The sequence below is a fragment of the Leguminivora glycinivorella genome, chromosome 17 (assembly GCF_023078275.1).
Source record: "Leguminivora glycinivorella isolate SPB_JAAS2020 chromosome 17, LegGlyc_1.1, whole genome shotgun sequence".
Classification (NCBI taxonomy): Eukaryota; Metazoa; Arthropoda; class Insecta; order Lepidoptera; family Tortricidae; genus Leguminivora; species Leguminivora glycinivorella.
This window is the reverse complement of record NC_062987.1, coordinates 19,720,256-19,745,155: the sequence shown is the minus strand read 5'-3', so window position 1 is coordinate 19,745,155 and position 24,900 is coordinate 19,720,256. Positions and strand designations below refer to the sequence as shown.

Here is a 24,900-nt window from a genome sequence, read left to right as displayed (position 1 = left end):
AATATGACATAACCTCAGTTAGATACTGTGTAAATAAATAACACATTAAAAATTAAGCTATGACTTATAAGCTTAGTGTTCATCCGCCTTGTCATATAAGGGCGTTAGAGCGAAATATTATATCTTTGAACTACATTATCGATGGCATGATATCACCGTATGTGTTTACTTGAAATTGTTAATAAAAATGAAGTTTTCGACCATATTAACAATGGATATGACACATCACCGTATGTGTTTTATTTCATAATTATTTAATTGATGTCGACCAAGCTAAGTTAGCATGGACTAGATATAATCTGTAGAATTCCATCACAGAAGTTTTGATGTTTCATTTGTGCGTTAAGGACTTTTTATTTTTTTCTGAATCATCGGCCCTTAAGTTATCCCGGCATTTACCACCGCTAATGGGAGCCTGGGGTCCGCTTTGACAATCAATCCCAATATTTGGCGTAGGCACTAGTTTTCACGAAAGCGACTGCCATCTGACCTTCCAACCCGCAGGGTAACTAGGTCTTATTGGAATTAGTCCGGTTTCCTCACGATGTTTTCGTTCACCGAAAAGCAACTGGCAAATATCAAATGACATTTCGCACATAAGTTCAGACAAACTCATTGGTACGGTTTGAACTCGCGACCTCCGGATCGAAAGTCTCAGGCTCTTACCGGTAGGCCACCAAATAACTGTTAGTAATTCGGGTGGAAAAGGGCCTTATGCATAAAAACACTTCTGTAATGAACGTCACATACCTATCTACTATCTCAGTCAAAGGTATAAATCGCATGAAATCTTAGCTAGGTCGATATATTATTGATGTACCTAAATGTAAATATTTTACCATTACCAATTAAATTTGATTTGGGTCATTCACAAAGGGTCTTCCCTGCATCCGAAAATTAACAACTTAGGAGTTCAGAATTCTTAACAGGTTCACGTACGGCTAGTGACGTCATTTGTCATAGGTCAAACAGGAAACAAAAAACTACGCGACTGATAACAGTCTTCCGTCAATGTTTCAACTTTCGGAAACAGAGAAGAACTCCCTTAATCCTGTGCACGACCTATGTAATTATCCACTATCCAACCTACCTTCTTAGCCAGCTCCGTGGCGAGATCCACGTTCTCCTTCTCAAGATTCTCGGCCTTCGTTCTCGCGGCGACCAGTTCTTCCTCCTTCGCGAGGAGGTGCACGATCTCGGTGACGTTTATCTCGAGAGGCGCCACATCCGGGTCGTACACCTGGAGGAAATAATGCCTGTACAGTGCTATGGTATGGAGAGTGGCAAGGGTGTGTATTATGTACATATTAAGTCGGTCGAATAAGTTCGTCACTAGAATAGGCGCGAAATTGATATTTTTCATTCATCGTTAAACATTCCCGCCGACATTTTGCAACGTTTTTCTAGTGATGAAAACGGTTTGAAAGACTGTAGTTTGCAGGTAAAAGAGATATGACAAACATTGATTCGGCCAAAATGTTAATCAATAGGTTGCAAGAGACATGCGATAACTAGCGGCTTTATAATATTGGTACTGTGGATAGCAGCTTTACATGCACTTAGGGGTAGATGAATCGTTCTGTGAGGAACGTTCGGAATATAGATGTGCTTATTCATTTGTCACAGTACTCACAGTGCATCTTTTTCGATTTGAGTATTTCTTTAACAAGGCATATGGAAGAACATATGCCATACCTACTTGTGCTTGCATGCGCGACTAAAATGTTCAAGAACAGTCCAAAATAAAATAATGTTAGACCAAAGACGTATCAGAAAGAATTGCTATAACTGTAGTCGTGCGTCCTTCTCCCTCTTGTCGGGTATTTTACACTGTGCTCCAATTCAACAGTCTTCAGAAGCTAGTGAATCTTCCTAAAGGGCTGTCCGTCCTGTGATATCACCATAAACTTTACCAAAATCACACACCTTGTTGATATCACTGCGGTCGTCCCGGTCAGTCTCCTGCGAGCTGGTAGACTGGCTGCCAGCGTTGGGCTGCTGTAGGACTCTGCTGGACCACTCGGCCGAGGAGCAGCCTAGCTGTGATATCACCATAAAGCACGACACACCTTGTTGATATCACTGCGGTCGTCCCGGTCAGTCTCCTGCGAGCTGGTAGACCGGCTGCCCGCGTTGGGCTGCTGTAGGACTCTGCTGGAACACTGGGTCGAGGAGCAGCCTAGCTGTGATATCACCATAAAGCACCACACACCTTGTTGATATCACTGCGGTCGTCCCGGTCAGTCTCCTGCGAGCTGGTAGACCGGCTGCCCGCGTTGGGCTGCTGCAGGACTCTGCTGGACCACTCGGTCGAGGAGCAGCCGAGCTGTGGTATCACCATAAAGTAACACACACCTTGTTGATATCACTGCGGTCGTCCCGGTCAGTCTCCTGCGAGCTGGTAGACCGGCTGCCAGCGTTGGGCTGCTGTAGGACTCTGCTGGACCACTCGGTCGAGGAGCAGCCGAGCTGTGATATCACCATAAAGCAACACACACCTTGTTGATATCACTGCGGTCGTCCCGGTCAGTCTCCTGCGAGCTGGTAGACTGGCTGCCAGCGTTGGGCTGCTGTAGAACTCTGCTGGACCACTCGGTCGAGGAGCAGCCTAGCTGTGATATCACCATAAAGCACCACACACCTTGTTGATATCACTGCGGTCGTCCCGGTCAGTCTCCTGCGAGCTGGTAGACTGGCTGCCAGCGTTGGGCTGCTGTAGGACTCTGCTGGACCACTCGGTCGAGGAGCAGCCTAGCTGTGATATCACCATAAAGCACCACACACCTTGTTGATATCACTGCGGTCGTCCCGGTCAGTCTCCTGCGAGCTGGTAGACCGGCTGCCCGCGTTGGGCTGCTGCAGGACAAGCTGCTGGACAACTCGGTCGAGCAGAAGCCAGTGTTGCGCGTGGGGATTGTATTCCACTGGAAACAGGTAAAAATAAGATTATCGATTACATTTTCACTCAAAGTACAGTAGTATTAGTTAGTCGTAGATGTAAAAACACCTCAAACTAAATAATAAAAAGCAAAGCAACAGCACTCTCGAATTTTAGATAAGAAATTCCAATTGTGCTCATAAAATTTTCGAGCAACAAAACATATAGCCTGTCTGTCTGTGGTTGTCTGAGAAGAATAAGACCGCCTGTTGTCTGCCTCTATTTATAATCATTTGTTTTGACTCCGCTGTATCTTTTTTCTGTATCTCTTGCTGAGGTGTGCCAATAAAGAGTATTCTATCTATCTATCTATCTATAGCCTTTGCAATCCTTTAGAAAGAATATGTACTATTTAGCACAAACAGTATATGAATAAGTAAGTGAGTAAGCGGCTACATAAAGCTGTATAAATCAATTTCCTCCTCAACAGCTCAATTTTTAGAAGAATATTCTGAAAAATAGAACTTATACTCACAGGGTAACACCAGTATATGTTCCAGCATAGACAGAAGATGTGGATAAGCTGCAGTATGACTCAGCATTCTCCTCAACAGCTCAAACATGGTTCCTCCACTCTTAGTATTCACATGTTGAATCTTTTGGCGAGTTCCTTTCTAGAAGAATCTTCTAGAAAATAGAACTTATACTCACAGGGTAGCGTCGAATCTTCCGGCTAATTTTTAGAAGAATCTTCTAGAAGATAGAATGTATACTCACAGGGTAACAGCAGCATATGCTCCAGCATAGACAGAAGATGTGGATAAGCAGCAGTATGACTCAATTTCCTCCTCAACAGCTCAAACATGGTTCCTGCGCTCTTGGTATCCACATGTTGTTTGTCGAATCTTCTTGCTAGTTCCTTCTCATCCTCGTTGCGGATCATTTCAAAGAAATCGATGTGGCGGTCGAGAGTCTCATTTTCGTATTTGCGGAGTTTCTCGATTACTGTGAAAAATAAAATTGTGATTATAAACTAGATCAAAAATCATATCCTCGTCGTAGGTACGACAGTGCATTTTCACATTATCAGATCCGATATCGGATATCGGAAGGATTTCTACAGAAAAAATTCAAGATTGCTGGTTCATGTATAGGATATCGATCCGACATCCGATATCGGATCGGATAATCTAAAAACGCACTTATTCTCATGTCATGATTGCTCAGGCTAGACATTTTTAAGTATCTTGCATAAAACTCGTCTTCAAATCAAGATCTCAATCCAAGACCAAGAATTTGTCTCAAGTGAAGTCAAAAATCCAAAGTCATATCAGTCTCCAAACGATCCTCTCCAGCGCCGTAACTCAGAACACAGATAAATAATGGTAGCTGTGAGATTAAGTTCTTAGAGACTAACCGAGCTACTGTGATTCAGCCGTAAGTCATAAAACGAAAAAGCTTATCCTGACCTTAAAGGTAAGTTAAATGATTATTGTTACTTACCAGGCTGTATTCCCAGCATCAAGAACTCATATCTCAAATGAAGTCTGAACTCCAAGCTATCCTCTCCTGCACCATAATTCAGCACTGCATTAACAAAGGACATGATGGCAGTTTTGAGGCCCAGGTCATCTCGGTAGGCGCCAGTGCTGCGGTCCAGCTCGTTGATGATCGACTGGAAACGGGCGCGCTCCGCGGCGTACTTCTGGTAGTGGACCATTGCTTCTAGCACCTGGAAGTGATAAAAGAACCAGTCAAGTGAAAATGCAGAAAACAGATGACTAAAGAGACCAAGGTGCGTGAATACGCTCGCGCGGGCACACATAACACAGCGCGCGCGGCATTTGAATATGGAAAAAACCATTTAGCTAAGCTTTATTCCAAAATGTTGTTTTGATTTCTTATGTGTAATTCAATACTTTTTAGAAGTTTACAGTTGCAAAATATAGGCTTACAAGTTACCATGTGCAGTTGGCGGCGCATGCTTTGAAAATGCTCACGAATCTCACGATCTGCTCCGACCGGCGCACCGCCATCATTGTGCTCCGCTAACGCTGCGCTCTCAAAACGCGCGAGTGTGGCCGAGCTTTAAGTGTATTTAGCTTGAACTTACCTTTTTATGTCCACCAGGCACAAGACAGACGGCGCCCAGGATCTCCAGAGCAGCGACTTTGGTCTTGACATTCTCTGTGTCCAACGATTGAGCGATCAGATCTATGCTGGTCGGATGTGCAAGTACATGTGCGCGGCCCGTCTGCAAATATAAAATAGTACATATTAATAAACTTTCTCGGAAGTCTCTTAAGGTTAAATTCTGCAAATCATAATGTTTGGCCAAATGGCGCAATTTAGCCAAACGGAGTCAGGAGTTTCCAAACTTAGTGACACACAAAATAGACGCAGTTGCGAAGCGTTGTCTAAAAGCTATTAAGGAATTTTCTTAGTCGCATACTCTTGTCAGAAAAGTCGTGGTAATTGGTTGTGCTGCCTTTTTAATGGTTTCCCGCCATATTGCTCTATTTGCAGCATTCCGCGCGCAGAGATTTAAGGGTGACCCGGTGAGAGCCCTCACTTGGTCTGTCCATTGCAATGAGGGGCGCAGTCTAGGTCTTGTACCGCCCACTTTTCCTTGAACAACAAGTCTCTCTATGGCGGAGTCGTCCCTGCGTGTAACGTGACCGAAATAGCTAAGGGTGCGAGAGTAAGTCAGTCTTTGCTTGATTTTGAGCTCCTGAAGAATAGACACATTAGTGCAACGCTGAGTCCACGATATAAGTAGCACCAAGGAATAGACCGATTTCAATTCCACATCGAGATTTTTATAGAGACTGTGATCCTCAGAATCCCAGTTTTAAGTGTTGTCGCAACCCTCCTGCAGAGATTTCGACAGGGCTCCAAAGTCGCGTTGCTTTATAAATTAATGGGTGATTTACGATCAGGTTGTGTTAAGTTACTTACCGAATTATTCATCAGGGCCTTGATCCCAGCGATAAGGTTATGCCTGTTGATGGCGTCGTCCCGAGGCGCCCTCTGCAAGGCGTCCAGTAAGGCCCCCAAGCCGCCTTGTTTGACGAAGCGCAGGACGAAGCTGTGCGCGCGAGTGCGAAGCGCTGTCTTCAAACCGTCGAGGAGTGCGCAGGATTCTGGGGCCACGAGGCCTTCCGATGAAGTGAACGCCTGGAAAATGGTCACATTTTGATTAGCTTTATTGCAAACTTATGATGAAACGGTCGTGTATTGCTATTTGTAATGATTTCAAGCCTTAAAACTGAAACTTATATTGTTTTAGAACACTAGGTTTGGATTGTATACCTTTAACCGATGTAAGTGAACCGGGAACTTCATTCATTTAGATTTTTTTTGCAGGTAGATCAGCCATCACATTCTGGATTGCCTGCAGGAATGTACTCAAAGATACTTGCGTGAGCGATCTCGTTAAGCGCATTGATATACTCCACTTGTGGAGCCTGGATCTGTCCCTACTGGAATTACCATTGGTTGTGAGGTAGATCTCAGGTAGATCATCTTGTCCAAAGATCTACTTTACTTTACTTAAAGGTACTTACATCAACAATTTCATTAAGTGCCTTGACATACTCTTCAACTTGTGGTGCAGTACCCATAGGTAGGACTACCCCTGGCGGTGGTCTCCGGCTGCAGTAGACCTGCCATTTCTTCACTCCATTCATAGATGAGTAAACCTAGTAGACCAATGAGAAGTGAATCCTCTATACTCACGTCAGCGATCTCATTGAGTGCCTTGATATACTCCTCAACTTGTGGAGCTGTTCCCATCGGTAGGACCACCCCTGGCGGTGGTCTCCTGCTGCAGTAGATCTGCCATTTCTTCGCGGCTGGCAGCTCCATCATGGCCGCTTTGTTCACGGCTGTCAGGTCCAGCTCTTCCTGTAAAGATGGAATAAATGTTGTTAGGAGTTGTATGGACATCCAGGCCTAACTTAGAGCGCATACAGCAGGAAATGATCGCGAACAAGTATTATTGTCTGTCATCCGATGATTGACAAAAACTATGAATTAACTATCTTTTACAAAACGTTTAAATGGGAAAGGTAACAAACAGACGGACCTAGCGAGATTAGATAGGAAGCGTCCTACATGAAAAAAAAAGGCCGAAAACATGAAAACTGACGACGAAATGCTACATAGAAGCTTGGATGTAGTTTGGCAGAAAATCTGTTTTTTATTACCTACAAGTACTAGAACGCAACTTTGCTAATAAAATTTACTAGATGTTTACGAAGAGGGACTAAAACAAATATACATTTAATGGAGATATGGTCAGTCGGCCATACAACTTTCCACGATAAATAAGACAACACAAAACTTGTCAAAAATCGATGAAAACCGAGTGGAGCCCTTAAAGTGGACAGAAAAACGATCTCTATGGTTGTCGATTACTGTACCGTTTCGGTGTACTATATTTTTTCATGGACTCGGTAAAAAAAAAACTATATGGTCTACAAAAGTTTAATCCTCGATGGAAGTAAGTAACTTACTTTAAGTTAAGGAGTTTTCTGTCCTAAGTTTTAAGATTCTTCAAATAACCCTCACAGGGTACTCCGATCGTCTTGAATTGTTTGAAACTTTGAGCCGACGTAATTGGAACATAAAAGAAGACGGTTCTAGCCAAAAGAGGGCTTGTAAATCACGAAGTTGGAACAAACAAGTGACAGGAGAAATGGCGTAGCGGCGAAGACGGGAACTTCGAAACTTTCTTTCATGGCAGTTAATAGATTCATTGCGAAATTCTAGTAAGTATTTAACATAGGTGAAATTGTGAGAATAGGCAAAACGGCTAAAATAGTACATTACGATACAAGTGCGTAAAAAAGGAAGTTAGAAACGAGTGGCGAGAAATTAAAACACGACCGAAGGGAGTGTTTTAAATCGACACGAGTTCCGAATTTCCTTTTCGCACGTGTATCGTACGACGTTTTTCAGAACAGATGGCCATCCGAAGTTTTGACCTGACATATAATGAACCACTTCTTGCACTAGAGCGTAAAAAAAACACCATTTGTACTGAAAAATATAAGTAGTCCGTAAGTTACATTATCAAAAAATCTTTCTTCTCGTAAACGAAAAATGACGACGATACAGTGCGTTGAAGTTTCGCGTGACGTACCTACGTACAAGTTTTACCACAGAATATATAATAGTATAAGTACAGAAGGCTCACTCCTTTGATGTTCACAAAATGCCGCCATTCTAAATTCTTACCTACATTAACAAACGGACCGCACGCGAGCAGCCAACATTGAATTTTATTGCGCTGCGCGAAGGTCGTTCGTTGCCAATGAATGGGCCGCGAACTCGCGGCCGCTGACATGTACTTGTAGCGCGGCGATAGAATTGAGGAGTGAGCCGCCCCTGGTTTTACTTAAACGTGACGTCACAAGCCCTCCACTCCAGAACTTTGATGCTCCGTATCTTTGTATGTTTTCAGAAAAAATATGTGTTCAGAATGCCATTTTTAGGGTTCCGTAGTCAACTAGGAACCCTTATAGTTTCGCCATGTCTGTCTGTCCGTCCGTCCGTCCGCGGATAATCTCAGTAACTGTAAGCACTAGAAAGCTGAAATTTGGTACCAATATGTATATCAATCACGCCAACAAAGTGCAAAAAAAAAGTGGAAAAAAATGTTTTATTAGGGTACCCCCCCTACATGTAAAGTGGGGGCTGATATTTTTTTTCATTCCAGCCCCAACGTATGATATATTGTTGGATAGGTATTTAAAAATGAATAAGGGTTTACTAAGATCGTTTTTTGATAATATTAATATTTTCGGAAATAATCACTCCTAAAGGAAAAAAAAGTGCGTCCCCCCCTCTAACTTTTGAACCATATGTTTAAAAAATATGAAAAAAATCACAAAAGTAGAACTTTATAAAGAATTTCTAGGAAAATTGTTTTGAACTTGATAGGTTCAGTAGTTTTTGAGAAAAATACGAAAAACTACGGAACCCTACACTGAGCGTGGCCCGACACGCTCTTGGCCGGTTTTTTTATGTAGTCGTCACTCCTTTTGTATTTGAAAATAATGTGATGAGAAATGAAAATGGCATATATTAGGGTATTTAATCATATAATTCATGTGCGAAATGTCATTTGATATTTGCCAGTCGCTTTTCGGTGAAGGAAAACATCATGAGGAAACCGGACTAATTCCAATAAGGCCTAGTTGCCCTTCGGGTTGGAAGGTCAGATGGCAGTCGCTTTCGTAAAACTAGTGCCTACGCCAAATCTTGGGATTAGTCGTCAAAGCGGCAAATGCCGGGATAACGCAAGGAGGATGATGAATCATATCAAAACCTACCTATATGATACGACAAGTTAATTATCATACAACATTTTAGAATAGGTAAAATAAGACTTAGATGTCGTTCACCCAATATAAAATCTAAAACATATTTAATAACGCCATAATTAAGTCAATACAGATAAAAATCTAAATGACCCGCTTCACCAAATTTCTGAGGTCCCAAAGATGGACATCAGTTCATCCTTGGCTGGCATTCACATCATTAGGAGACACTTTAGATACTTCCACCTACCGAGCCTAGGCATGCCATTCCTTATATATCATTAAACTAGTTATTTAAATAAATCCATGGGATTCATGAAATTCTAATGAACAATTTACTAAACTAGATTATAAATAAGGAAATCTTTTTTTAAATAACCTAACCACAAAATTAAAAATTAAAAAAAAACCCCTGACCGCGACATAGTGGAACGATTTTCATGAATCATGGCTAAGAACACTCCTGACTAACTCAGCTTTCAAAGAAAAAAAAACTTAAATCGAAATCGGTCACCCGTTCGGGAGCTACGATGCGACAGACAGACACACACACAGACAGACAGACAGACACATCAAACTTATAACACATCTCTGTAAAGCGAGAGTAAATAAGTATCTCATAGGTAAGCGTGCTCCACCGTAGACCGCATCATGACTTACCATCAGGTGTGATCGTGGTCAAACGTCTACCTATTCATACAAAAAAAAAACTCCGTTGTTTTTGCGACGGGGGTTAAAAACATTGAGTTCCTACTCGAGTAGGTATGTGTGTAAAGAGAAGAGTCACATATTATTAGACAACCATACGATTATTCTCTTTCTGAACAGGCTCCGTAGCCGATTGGCATTTCTGCGACGCGAAACGAAATCGAAACGACGCAGAAAGGTAGTCTGGCTCTGTAGCGCCAATACGCAAGAGTGATAGAGATAGATATTATCGTGAGCGTTTCGTCAGTTTGTGCTTTCGGCTACGCACACAGACTCTAGCAAGAATAATATGTTCCTACATATGGACGCAATTTCATCATTCACGCCATTGGGGTGGGGGTGGGGGGGCTAATGCTCACTCCATCATCACCAAGGATCGTTAACTGCGAGCGAAATCCATTGAAATGACGTATGACAACCAGTTAGCAACCCTAGTACTTCAATGGATTTCGCTCGCAGTTAACGATCCTTGATCATCACCCACACCTAAATCTAAATGACATGCACGGTTTACAAGCCACGAAGCAAGTGTCAGTAGCTGTCAACCGTGGGAGAACAGACTCCTACCTAACTGGATCTATAAGCTCAAGTTGCCCTATAACCTATTTACTCCAAACCTTAAGACGATACAGGAGGGGTCAATTCTCCATAAACGCTATTTCTCTGGTTTTTGAAGATAGAACACTGATTTTTTCAACACAGATTATCATTATTTTTATCTGTGTCGGACCGTTTTTATTTTTTTGATATTCTTATTTTTAAAGAGCCAGAGCCAATCAAAAATTTCCAAAAACGGCCTTATTGATTATGACGCAAAATTGGTAATTGGTTGGTTATTTAATGTTTGGTAACAATTAGCCAACAAAACTAAACGGTCGGGACAAAAGTAATTTCATTGTTAATCAGATTACAGGCCTGATTTAGACGGCGTGCGAACTCGCATACGATTTTAGTTACATTGCGGGCGGTTGAGGTTACATACAATTTTGCACAGCCATCAAATACCGCAATGTAATAAAACTCATATGCGAGTTCTCGTACCGTCTAAATGGCTAAACCACGCAAATTGAAGTTTATATTCCCTAAAAGGTAGTGAAGTTTTCCGTCAACGTCAAATCGGCATGAGGAGCGGCTTGGCCACAAATATGGACATTACTAACGAGCTGAGAGCCGAATGCCAAAACTGAAGACCGGATTTCCTTGGTAGGAGAGAGGCTAATCGATGTGATGTGAAATATACAGGGTGGGCTAAATCCGAACCACTTAGGTTTTGCCTGATTTATTTGATTTTATTACAGGATACAATACCTGTACCTTCCCAAATTGAATGGCAAACTTAAAATAAAGCATTTTCAAGATGTTTACGATTGGCTCAATGAGAAATATATTTTTTTTAGAAAAAGTCAATTCTAAAAAATGAAAACGAATTTCTGCATTTCTGGGGAGTTTTGTAAAGATGTTTATTTTATTTTTTTGCCAAGAATATATCACGGAGCAAATTATTTCAGTACTTATGCTTAAAAGAGTTAAAAGTATGACGCCTTAATTGTATCTTTTATTATATTACCTACGTATAGGGTTGGGTTATTTCAGTTATTTGTGCCTAATAGCCATCCTGTATACCTACGTCGTGACAGTTCTTTAATGATGTATGTCTGGCCCTTTAGCTCAACTTGCCTTGTCGCGCGCGAGTCCATGCATCAAGCGCGGCTTTAAGTATGGACTCGCGCGTGATAGATTATATTAGCAATAGCTTTCTATCTAATATAATACAATACAATACAAACAAATACTGTACTTACAAATTTATAAAACCTCATTATGTTTAAAGATTGTGTCATAGTAACATTTCAGAATTGTAAACTACCCTCATTATTAGTATCACAATTTGGTTACTTGGACGTTGATGTTTCAGTTTAGTGTTTATTATTCCTATCTATCATTTAATTGTATTTTACTGTAATGTAATATAAGAAAACAAATATCTTATGTGATTTGAAGTTTCGTAAAGATGATAATTGTGATCATAATGTATTGTCCATTTATTTAAAAGATGGTTAACTGATAACGATGATAACTGGTCATACTAGCATAGTTGCCCTTTGTTCTAAATGCTTTAAAAGGCCAGGTAGCTCAGTTGTCAGACAGTTTTTGTTCTGGTTAAGCGACAAGACAACAAGAGGTACGATCATGCTTCATTTTATTGTTTTCTATATTGCTGTGATTTAAATGAAATGAAATTATTCTTATAGTAGATATTGCTTTGCTATTTGTTCACATATTGGTTTATTGCTTAGTAAAGAAAATAATAATATTCAAATATTGCTTAGTATTAATATAATTCTGCTTATTGAGACATTTTATAAATTAAGGTGTATAAACCTGGTTTTTGTTATATCCTCTTTCCATCAGACTATTTTAAAGAATATTCATATATTTACTTTGTTTACGTTATTTTGATTTGTGTTGAACCAGGTGTATACATGTTTGACATGTTGTTAATATTGATAATGTTTTTATGTACAAAGGTGGTACAAATACAGTTATACGAATTTAAAAACATACCCATATGTTTATTTTCAATAAAACCACAATAATAATCATTTTATTTTTATTTATCATTTAATATCTTTCAATAATCCATACCTTATAGCCTTATTTTTATTATATAACTAACACGCGCGACAAGGTAAGTTGTGCTAAAGGGGCAGATAAGAGAAAGTGTTTTTTTTAAGAGCACTTCAGGATACGCGTAGTAACAACCAAAACGAAAACAGCTAAAATAATATTTTTTATGAGAGCTCATTTTCTGCGACCCTCGAGTACTCTTGTCATGTCTCGCGACGTTCCTGCCAAAACTGGTAAGCATACAAAACCACGCACATTTTTTTTAATTAGGTTATACCATGACTTCAAAGAGTTTATTTGTACAGTCACGAGGCAAAATCAGTGGCAATCACCTATGTCATATATCTACGTAAGCGATAACTAACATTCATAATCATAGCTAAATATGTAGTAGAAAGGTTCGAAAATTCAATCGCCCACTCAAGCAGCAAAATTTAAATTTAAACTAGTATTCCAAATGCCCGTTACGTACCTACTGAATGTCTTTTCAAAAGGGCTTATTCTTGTATGGTTTCCATAGATAGATAAGCTATTTTGAAAAGAAGCTCACATAATCTAAACTAGCGTGACGTCTTACTACAAACAAATGCCAAGGCTCAGTGCGCGGGCAATGGAAACATCCATCATATTTGACAGATGGCCGAGACATAGAGTCGACATGTGACAAATCACCGTTGTCATGATGTTTTTCCCTTGTCAAAGTCATCAACTCGAACTAATATAACTGTTACTTCCGCTCACATATTTGTATTAACGTTCGGGCGTTCGTTCGTTTAATAAAGTGCGGGATTTCGAGGATCAACGTAAAGTTGACCTCGATACTAGACGCGACCAGCTCAAGGCCCGCCCACCCGCTGCCATATATACCTACAATTACACTCACGGCGTACTTACGTGTCCTCAATGTGGACGGAGTTTCGCTGCAAAGATAGGCTACATTAGCCATCTTCGGGCGCATGAGCGTCGGAACATTATTTAGGGGTCGAAGTGGTCGCCATGGCCGAAATCGGTCGGACTCCATCATTAACGTTCGAGATTTTTTACTTGGAAAGGCAAGGCATAACAATAGGCAAATGCAGAAGAATAATGAAGTAGGTACCTATACTTCCTATTCCTATACCAACCTAAAGACGGTCAGCCAAATCTTGGCACTAAAAAAGGCGCGAATTTAAAATTTTCTATATGAAATAAACCTTCCTTCGCCCTTACATTTTCAATATTTTTTTAAAGATGGCTCGTCGATGATTCCGCCAACGTCCAGGCTTAGGAAGGCACGCGTTTTATGAAGACAATAGGCTAGTTTCTATTAGTCAAATGTCAGCTTCTTTTTAAGAACTGTCAAAACGATTTGCTAATATGGAATTACTATGAAATACTAAGGAGTGACGTCACGGTCAATTCATTTAGTTTATATCTTTCTCTTTGACTTATTACATAGAAATTATGTTTAAACATAACTATTTTTCTTCTAATTATGTGGTGCTTTATTTCGTGCACTGCATAAAATATTTTATTTTAAGTATAGGAAACTAGTCTATTGGCAGCTAGGTCTTACATTTTTCGAATTTTCCGCCTTTTTTAGTGACAAGATTTGGTTATATATAATGTACAATGTGATACAATGTTCTAGTTGAAACACAATCGCGAAACATGATATTTACGACAAAGAAAAGAAAAGGGCAAGCTTTGAAATGTCTTATAGTTACGTATACATAACATCAGCCATTTAAAATAATTATGTCAGCAAAAATACGTAAGATTTCAGACCAGCAATCATCATAATCGCTTGGAATCTCACGCGATTCGCTCGGAATCCACCATGGGTTAAGAGTGGATGTACTCGCTAAGATATAGGAGTATTCAAAAGGCCAATTTATTAGTGATAAGTATAGATTTGTATACAGTCCCGTCCCGTCAAAGCTTAAATAAAGAAATTAAGGTAGTGAATTTATGAGTATGTAAAACGATTATTCATTAAACACCGATTCGGTACTTATTAGTCACAAGAACCTAAAATAGTTATCAACATACGATGAGATGACGGGTGATATAGATGTATGGAAGAGGAAGACATGCCGACCCCAATTGACAGGGTAAGGGCAAGAGAATGATTAGACAATACAGTAGTTCTTTATCTACCATTGAAACCTAATGTGGCAGACGGTTCTATTTACTCTTTCAACGACACCATTTAGCTCAGGCGCGCCAGAACTGTCATAAACTCGAGATCCATACCAACCGAGACCGTTTTCGATGCGTTTCCGTAAACCGCTCCGGTGTGCGAATAGGACATAGATATTAGTTATACCAAATTAAATGTATGTGTGTATTGTCTTACACACCTTAGTCACATTTCGGACACTGGCGATCAAATATTGAGAGCCGCGTTCCTACCACACATTCTAAGCTCGTATAGGTAAACGCATACCATGCTTGTATGAGTGAGATATGACAGGACGACTGTTCGCGTTTTTGACAGGCGGTAACTGTGAGATAACCGATAGGGGGTGGGCGGCACTTTCAGCGGGGAGCGGGAGGGGCCTACTATACGATAGATACTCTTTATTATACTGTGCCTTAGTGTAAAAACCGCAAACACCAGCCGGCGGTAGTTACGTAACCTAGAATCTCCAGAATCCAGCATATCACCACTATTACGCTGTAATGATAATTGGTACGGTTGCGGTTACCGAGACCATGCAGGCCATCGCCCTAGGCTAACTTACGGTGCGAATACGAAAAGAAGCACATTGCAAGTTACTTACGTTGTGGTTTGGTCCGTATTCCCCAAAACCTATCGAGAAGTATCGGCTCTAACCGACCAAGAATCGCTCGGTAGAATGAAGACGCTTAGTGCGTTTGATTTCAAAGGCAAAAATCAAAGATGGCGGATTAAAGATATATATTTACCGATCCCATAGGATATTGGTCGGATCGGTCCTACATCCGACATCGTATCGGATAACGTGAAAACACACTCACGCGTCAGAAAGCTATTATAACGAGGTAGACATGAAAAATGATCATTTAACGCGAAATGAGCTTTCTTCGCGCGTTGGAAAGTTATTAAGTTGTTTACATGTCATAAGCCACACGTCCGGCGACCTAGGCCAACATTATAAGCAGTAGATACTAGATACAGCCGAGTGTAAGCGGTAGTGGCTTATGGACAAGAGCGTGCGACTTTCAATTTTGTAGATTCAAACTCCGGATTGCACCAATGCATGAGTTTTTTGAACTTTTGTAAAGGAGCATCCCCACACAGGCGACGCATGTCCTGAGATGCGGAACGGACGTCAGCGCCACGCCGCCCGAATGTAAATTAAAAAAAATACATTTTGTATAGGAAGGCCGTAAGACCCCCAGGCGACGCGGCGGTTGGCGCGCGCCGCGTCGCCTGGGGCTACGCCATGCGACGTCCCTTGCGCGTCCTTCCTATACAAAATGTACTGAGGAGACGTTTCTAGGGTTCCGTAGTCAACTAGGAACCCTTAAAGTTTCGCCATGTCTGTCTGTCCGTCCGTCCGTCCGTCCGTCCGTCCGTCCGTCCGTCTGCGGATAATCTCAGTAACCGTAAGCACTAGAAAGCTGAAATTTGGTACCAATATGTATATCAATCACGCCAACAACGTGCAAAAATAAAAAATGGGAAAAAATGTTTTATTAGGGTACCCCCCCTACATGTAAAGTGGGGCTGATATTTTTTTTCATTCCAACCCCAACGTGTGATATATTGTTGGATAGGTATTTAAAAATGAATAAGGGTTTACTAAAATCGTTTTTTGATAAAATTAATATTTTCGGAAATAATCGCTCCTAAAGGAAAAAAAGTGCGCCCCCACCCCTCTAATTTTTGAACCATATGTTTAAAAAATATGAAAAAAATCACAAAAGTAGAACTTTATAAAGACTTTCTAGGAAAATTGTTTTGAACCTGATAGGTTCAGTAGTTTTCGAGGAAAATACGAAAAACTACGGAACCCTACACAGCGTGGCCCGACGCTCTTGGCCGGTTTTTTTTAATTACACTCAAGCGACGCGGCGCTGACGTCCGTTCCGCGTCTTAAGACATGCGTCGCCTGAGTAAGTAAGTAAGTAAGTAAGTAAATATTCTTTATTGCACCATTTTACATGTTATAAATATACAGAATGAGTGAGTGAGTGTGGGTTGCCACAAAGAAATTGTTTATTGATACTTCCCAGACGTTTTACGGTGAAGCAAAACATTGAAGCCAGACTAATCCCAATAGGCTCTAGTTTACCTTCTGGATTGGAAGGTCGTTTTCGTAAAACTAGTGTCTACCTACGCCAAATCGTGGATGTCGCCAAAGCGCTCATGAGCAGTTGCAAAATTCAACGAGAAAAGTAAACATAACAGCAAAAATTATACAGATTAGGTCATCATTCCTATAAATACAAATATTTTTGATCACGTCGATGACTCCGAAACATCTGATGACGACTGTACGGATACTTAAGATGTACCTAAATAAGATATGGAGTACCGCCCTCAAGTCTATTAAAAAAAACCGGCCAAGAGCGTGTCGGGACACGCTCAGTGTAGGGCTCCGTAGTTTTCCGTATTTTTCTGAAAAACTACTGAACCTATCAAGTTCAAAACAATTTTCCTAGAAAGTCTTTATAAAGTTATACTTTTGTGATTTTTTTTCATATTTTTTAACCATATGGTTCAAAAGTTAGAGGGGGGGGACACACTTTTTAGGGTTCCGTAGCCAAAATGGCAAAAACGGAACCCTTATAGTTTCGTCATGTCCGTCTGTCCGTCTGTCCGTCTGTCCGTCTGTCCGTCTGTCACAGCCGATTTACTCGGAAACTATAAGTACTACAGTGATGAAATTTGATGGGAATATGTGTTGTATGAACCGCTACAAAATTATGACACTAAATAGTAAAAAAAAGAATTGGGGGTGGGGCCCCCATACATGTAACTGAGGGATGAAAATTTTTTTTCGATGTACATACCCGTGTGGGGTATCAATGGAAAGGTCTTTTAAAATGATATAAAGTTTTCTAAAAAACATTTTTCTTAAATGAACGGTTTTTGAGATATCAGCTCTCAAAGTCGTAAAAAGTATGTCCCCCCCCCTCTATTTTTATAACTACGGGGTATAAAATTCTAAAAAAAATAGAGGTGATGCATGCTAATTAACTCTTTCAACGATTTTTGGTTTGATCAAAGTATCTCTTATAGTTTTTGAGATAGGTTGATTTAACTGTAATTTTGGTTAAGTTATTGGTTTATTATATTTGCTGCTACGGAACCCTTTGTGCGCGAGCCCGACTCGCACTTGGCCGGTTTTTTTCTTTAGGAGCGATTATTTCCGAAAATATTAATATTATCAAAAAACGATCTTAGTAAACCCTTATTCATTTTTAAATACCTATCCAACAATATATCACACGTTGGGGTACCCTAATAAAACATTTTTTTCCATTTTTTATTTTTGCACTTTGTCGGCGTGATTGATATACATATTGGTACCAAATTTCAGCTTCCTAGTGCTAACAGTCACTGAGATTATCCGCGGACGGACGGACGGACGGACAGACAGACATGGCGAAACTATAAGGGTTCCTAGTTGACTACGGAACCCTAAAAAAGATATGGAGTAATAGACCCTTGCGCGTTTAGATATTTTAGACCACAATGTACGCTCCGATACGTCTGACAGCGACTGCAAGGCTAGTTGAAAGGTAGTTTCTATTGAAGATCGGAACGAATGCGCTCTCCATACAGCTGGAAAGCGTCAGCCTTTGGCCCTCTGACAGTTTCATTACGCTAAACTTTCTACCAACGCGCAAACATTGTAAATACCTATATAGTATACTAGCTTTTGCCCGCGGCTTCGCTCGCGTTAGAAAGAGACAACAAGTAGCCGATGTCACTCTCCATCCTTCAACTATCTCCGCTTATAAAATCACGTCAATTCGTCGCTGCGTTTTGTCGTGAAAGATGGATAAACAAACAGACACACACACTTTCTCATTTATAATATTAGTATGGATAGCGTCTACATTATACCGTTCATTAGTTTAACGATCAATTATATAACAGAATTGAACCTCCAGTTTTATCAAATTATCATGCTACAGTCATCGGCAAAAACATCGTCCACAAAGAAGGCAGAAGTGTCTAGAAAACCTCTAATATTGTGTCAGATATTTTGTGGTCTTCCTTTTCTGCGATATTATTGATTGTAGACCACTGGTAATGATATTTTGACGTTTCATTAAATAGCGGTAGTCTTCATATTCGTAACTCGCTAAAGATAGCGAACATTATTAAAAATAATAGTTTACTTCACAGGTGTCATATACCATAGATCAAGCAAACTTTTCTACTTATCGTGTCAAATGAACTCGGTAAAATCCACTGAGTTGTCCGTCTTTATTCGCAGCTTGCAGCTTTCGGGCGTTAATTTTTGTAACCTGAAGTCGACAAAAACACAAAAAATACCTTGTTACGTGATATTTAATTGCAACGACCTGTGGCAACGACCCAAAAATATGAACACTTAAGGGCCTGAGACATATTTAAAATCACAGGCAAGTAACAACTTCAGTACAAAATCTGATACGCTCGGCCACTATACAAATAATTATATGAACTTGTTTCTTCTAATCTAAATCTAGTTCTGTGGTTTAAAGTACTTACAATTTAGTTAGCATCTGGGGTTTTTCCTTCGCTGTGGCGTCACGCCCATGTCATTCCACTTCCAAAAGTTTCCAACCCCAGTGCTCTCAAAGATTTTCGGCCCATTTCTATTCTTCCTTTTCTTTCAAAAATATTAGAAGCAATAGTCCATAAACAACTGTCTACTTACATCCACTCCAACCAACTGCTTACTTCACTCCAGTCCGGTTTTCGTCGTGGCCACAGTACTTCCACCGCTTTGCTGAAAGTGGTCGATGATGTGAGACTCGGTATGGACTCTTCGTTGTTAACAGTGTTAGTTCTTATCGATTTCTCAAATGCATTTAATGCTGTCAATCATGATCTGTTACTGGCCACTCTCAGGCACTTGAATGTATCTACATCTGTGGCTGGGTGGTTTTCTTCGTATCTGGAGGACCGCCGACAGATGGTCCGTGCTGACCGTACGACTTCTGACTGGTGCACGAATACATCTGGAGTTCCACAAGGGGGAATCCTATCACCTCTTCTCTTCTCTATTTTTATCAATCTCGTTACTACTAAATTAAAATGCTCTTACCATCTGTATGCTGATGACTTGCAGCTTTACACAACAGCAGGTGTAAAAGATTTGGATCAGGCCATTGCTGAAATTAACATGGACCTTAACCACATTTCCACTTGGTCACATTGCTTTGGCATCACAGTTAACCCAGCAAAATGCCAGGCCATATTACTCGGCAGCCCCCGCCTACTCTCTGGGGTGAACACGGCTGACTTGGTGCCAGTTCTCTTCGAGCAAGAAGTTATACCTTTTGTGTCGCAAGTGAAGAATCTGGGGCTAATAATCGACAGTGGGCTTACATGGGAACCTCAGGTGTCCGATGTTAGTCGTAGAGTGACTAACACATTGAGAGCACTCTACCGTTTTAAATATTTTCTCCCGGTCAGCACAAAAACTCTCCTCGTCCAAGCTCTTGTTCTGCCAGTACTTGATTACGCTGATGTTTGTTATTCTAATCTCACCCAAGATTCTTTGAATAAGTTAGAGCGGTTACTTAATAATTGTATTCGTTTCGTTTTTGGCCTTCGTAAGTACGACCACATCTCTTCTTTCCGTAGAATGCTCAATTGGCTTCCTATTCGAGAACGTAGGTCCCTTCGTACTTTATGTAAGTCATAAGTCATAAGTCATAAGTTATTTATTGGTAAAGCCGATTTACACGTTATAATACAGAACATAATATATTTAAATATATCGTTAATAATTATTAATTACAATGTACTCTATACTCGATTCTCTTTGACCCGTCAGCCCCCGAATATCTCCGCTCGAAATTCAAATTTGATACACCACGCCCTGGCGCTGATCTTCGTTCTTCTCGTAGTTTAAGGCTTATTGTCCCTCAACATCGTACCGGTTTTATGTCCAACTCTTTTACTGTCCAGGCAATTAGACTTTGGAACTCTCTTCCTCTCTCAATTAGACAAGCACAGACCAAATTCGCATTCAAGCGCATGTTGCGCAAGTATTTCCTTGACAAAGTTTCTTCATCGTCATCTTAATGATTCACACTAGGTATAGTATAGGTATATCAATGTAAATATTATATGTATGTTTATTTTTATTACGTATATATGTAAGTTTATCTTAAATATGTATAGTTAATATTCATCTATCCATAGTTTAGGTTACAGTTTCCTTTTCCTTCTTTTTATTAAGACACTGCACCTACTTAATCTTTCTGGTTTAGCCCATTGGTTGACTGGTAGAGAATGCCTTGAGGCATTAAGTCCGCCATTTGTACCTTATTTTGTTGTGCAATAAAGATTAAATAAATAAAATAAATAAAATAGTTTCCTTTGGTTGTATATTTCTTTATCGTACAAAAACCCCATGCACAGTAAAGTGACAGTATCACGGTAAAATGTCACTTTTCACGCTTTCGATTCCCAGAAATGGTTGACACTGTTGACAGTGACAAAGACAAACCTAGCCAGCTCACATAGACGTGTCAATATTAATATATTGTCATCAGATACTCTGTTTGATATGACCACTTATTTCCATAATGGCGCCTCATCTCTATGTCATGAACTACCGGTTCTCTTATCTCAAAGCTCGCTCGTTTTGAACTGCAGATGTCTCGATAAGCGGAACTGTTGTGGGACTCTTTGTTTTGTGGTCGCAAACGGCTGGCCTGTAATGTAAGGTCACGGCTGCCACGCAGTTCACCGATAAAAAGTATAAAGTGAAATGTATTTGTGTCAACCTGTGTCAACTGTGCCATCTTCAACTAATATAGCAGACGTTATAATTTCGTGAGACATATTCAAATACTTAATGAATCTACAGTTGTACTCACGTTGTTATATCGCTACTGCTGCGACATGTTTCGGGCCAATTTGGGAGGCCCCTCTTTAGGCATATAGGAGTTCACGCGACGGCTAAACTCCGAGCACTGCCCGAAGCATGTCGCAGCAGTAACGATATTATTATAATAACGTGAGTACAACCGTAGATTCATTAAATATTTTAATATATCAGTTTTAAAATAAAGCCTGACCAGATATATATGACTACGCGCCATGTTGCGGAATTTCATGACAACTATTTTCTTCATACTAAACTGAATTGTCACCCCATACACAACAACCGCGCCCTCTTGACAATAGTAATATATTTCTGGACAGGCTTTAAGATCAATGTGGATAGGACCGTCTGGACCATCACCGTCGTTCGTTGCTTTTGACTTTTACATGATAAGATAAGATAAAATATCGTTTATTCAAGTAGGATTTTACAACCTCTCATACTAGGTTTTGTATTGTTTGTTTGCTCGGTCACGCACGAATGTGTTATAATGTAAGGTCACGGCTGCCACGCGGTTTACCGATAAAAAGTATGAAATGAAATGAGACTTCCTTGTTATTTGTGTCACTGAAATCTTCATTGTAAAAAGTATGAAATGAAATGAGACTTCCTTGTTATTTGTGTCACTGAAATCTTCATTGTGTTTACTTTAACTCTATCGGGTTGAGATGCCAATAGAATATCAGTTTTTGAATAAGACCCATCTCAATTAGGCTAGGAACAAATTATAGGACGCGTCAGATGGACGCGGCTGACGACCGCGACTGATAAGTGTACACAGTCGTGAAACATCCAGCGCGCCAAATGACGTCCGCGACGTCCGTGCGCTCAAGGCCACGTCCACCGGTCTGATAGTTTGCACAAATCAGTGCATATTCATTATCTACATCGCGCCAGTGGACGTGCGTCCGCGGACGCGTCCCATAATTTGTGCCTAGCTTAATGCCGTACTGTCGTTCTTTGACCTTTGCGTCCAGAAATGTTATACCTTCTTACATAGGAGTTGTTTGTTTGGTCACGCACGGATGGGTTATAACGTAAGGTCGGGCTGCTTCGCGGTTTACCGAGAAAAACGTAAAAAGTGAAATGAGACTTTCTTATTATGTGTGTCAACTGTTTCATTGTTGTATGTTGATCTCAACCTCTTTTTGAGCTGATATTGTTATCGATACAAATTAGCACAGTAGACAGATATCTACTCAGTTGCATTTGGCAACTCTAAGTTACCTGCTGTCACCTTTATTTGGTAAAAGCTTGGCTACACGTGCGCGTTTTGATAGCGTAGGCGGAGCGGTAGCGGAGCGTCAGCGGAGCGCAACGATAGCGGTGCGCCGGACGAACGCTGGCGTTGCGCCCATTGCGAGCGGAACGCCAGCGTTCCGCCGGCGCACCGCTATCATTGCGCTCCGCTGACGCTACGCTATCAAAACGCTTTATGTGTGGCGGAGGCTTAATAGTCCATTGAAAAATTGAGATCAAATTAAGTGGATAAGGTTATGCACTGGTACCTACTATCGGCTATAAAAACGAACAATAACAATCTCGTGAAAATAAAAGAGACACGACGATATTGATAGCTCACCGCTGGGCGAGTAACTATAAACATCGCCGTGTCTCTTTTATTTAGGGAGCGATTATCTTTTGTTCGTTTTTATAGCCGATAGCTCATAGCTTACTCGCTCGTGGTGGGACCAGTGCCTACAGGACAATTCAACACTATTGACATGACAAAACCAGCAAATATCTAAATAATGGGAGGAGGGATGTGTATATGGATCATTATGGCCCGCCAGATAGCGTGGAGAAAATAATTATGAGTTGAAGGCACGAGACCTCACGCACCTCTCCCTACTAGATGGCGTGCTCAAATTAATGCACCCATGCGATTGAAACTGCACGAGGCCATGCGTTTGGCGAGGAACAGACGCCTATGGAGGGACCTAGTCTTCAACAGAATGACATGATGTCACGATCCTCAGCATTGAGGGAACGACTGAAGAAGAAGATGGATCATTATCGTTAAAGATGCTACTGATACTTAACATAAAACATTATTACCTAACGGTGGTGACTTCGCAGTCACATCTACATAAACACATGATTTTGAAGAATTTTACAACTTCACAAATGAACTCTCACACAAGCTTGTCTCACATTATAATCCCATAATAGATACTGTAAAATCAATTAACACCTTGATCATTTCACTTAGAAAGCATTCGTGTCAAGAACGGCATAAAGTTATAAATAAGCCAATAAGAAAACAATTTGCAGAAACCTGCCTCCACATTAACATAATGGCAAATAACTTTGTCACCGATAACATAACCTGTGACTCAGTATCGGAGGCTTTCCAATCCTTCGGCGAGCATCTCTTTCACATCTGTTAGGATTGAGCAAGTGTGAACGAGACGAACGCCGGTCTCCGCTTCAATTTGAGGATAAAAGTGACGTTGACTGCTTTTGAATTCAGAATACTTCAGATGTTTTGGACGTTGAAAGCATTGAAAAGCGCCCCAAGTGATGTCTAAACCCTATAGTAATGACATAAGGTACATATCTAGGCAGCGTATGTATGCAAAGTGAAACTTTCCTAAGAAAGCTGCCGACAATGTGGATAACCTGCGAATGTTGACGATTGGGTGGCTATCGTGAACATCCGAGAAAGTTGATGTCCATCTTCAGTTTTCACATTATCCGATCCGATATCGGATGTCGGAAGGATTTCTAAGGCAAAAATCCAAGATGGCGGCTTAAATGTATGGGATATCGGTCATACATCCGATATCGGATCGAATAATTTGAAAACGCACTTATTCCTTTGCTGACGTTTGACGAGTGACACTTACAATTGAGGTGTTCATTTTCGCGGTAGTTCTCTAGGATTGTTTATATCAATAGCATACAGCGTGTGGATTCCATACGGGCGGATACCCAGTTATAGTATCTGATCATACGAATCGTATAGGATAATTATTTTGTATAGGACAGACGGTCCTGGCGCCTACATGCAAGGAGGCCCGACTCAAATTGAAAATGGGAATGTGGCAGGAAGAAGAAGAAGAAGAAGAAGAAGAAGAGGATAATTATTTTGTTAAAAAGTGTTATGTCACAGTTTCGTTTTCTTTCAACCCCTTATTTGCCAAGAGTGGCACTGAAGCTTTAGTAGTTTCATGTGTTCTGCCTACCCCTTTTTGGGATACAGGCGTGATTGTATGTTGTATGTATGTAAAAAGTGTTACTTTTTAAATTTCGCCAAGCAGCCATGTACGCCGTCCAACTTAATTTGACATGACATAAACGTCATATGACGTTTAGGTAGGTACGTTAA

General features: G+C 40.6%; 1 protein-coding gene across 6 annotated transcripts in view; it reads right to left on the bottom strand.

Annotated features, from left to right (window-relative positions):
- Positions 1-24,900, bottom strand: part of LOC125235312 (disheveled-associated activator of morphogenesis 1-A) — a 224,622-nt gene that overhangs the window by 13,078 nt on the left and 186,644 nt on the right. For all 6 annotated transcript variants that reach the window (XM_048141841.1, XM_048141843.1, XM_048141838.1 and 3 more), the window contains 7 exons: positions 6,617-6,784; positions 5,837-6,055; positions 4,992-5,132; positions 4,382-4,610; positions 3,656-3,883; positions 2,785-2,924; positions 1,091-1,240 (listed from right to left, as the gene is read on the bottom strand). In XM_048141841.1, the coding sequence (XP_047997798.1) occupies positions 1,091-1,240; positions 2,785-2,924; positions 3,656-3,883; positions 4,382-4,610; positions 4,992-5,132; positions 5,837-6,055; positions 6,617-6,784 (1,275 nt within the window). The remainder of the gene's footprint in view (positions 1-1,090; positions 1,241-2,784; positions 2,925-3,655; positions 3,884-4,381; positions 4,611-4,991; positions 5,133-5,836; positions 6,056-6,616; positions 6,785-24,900) is intronic.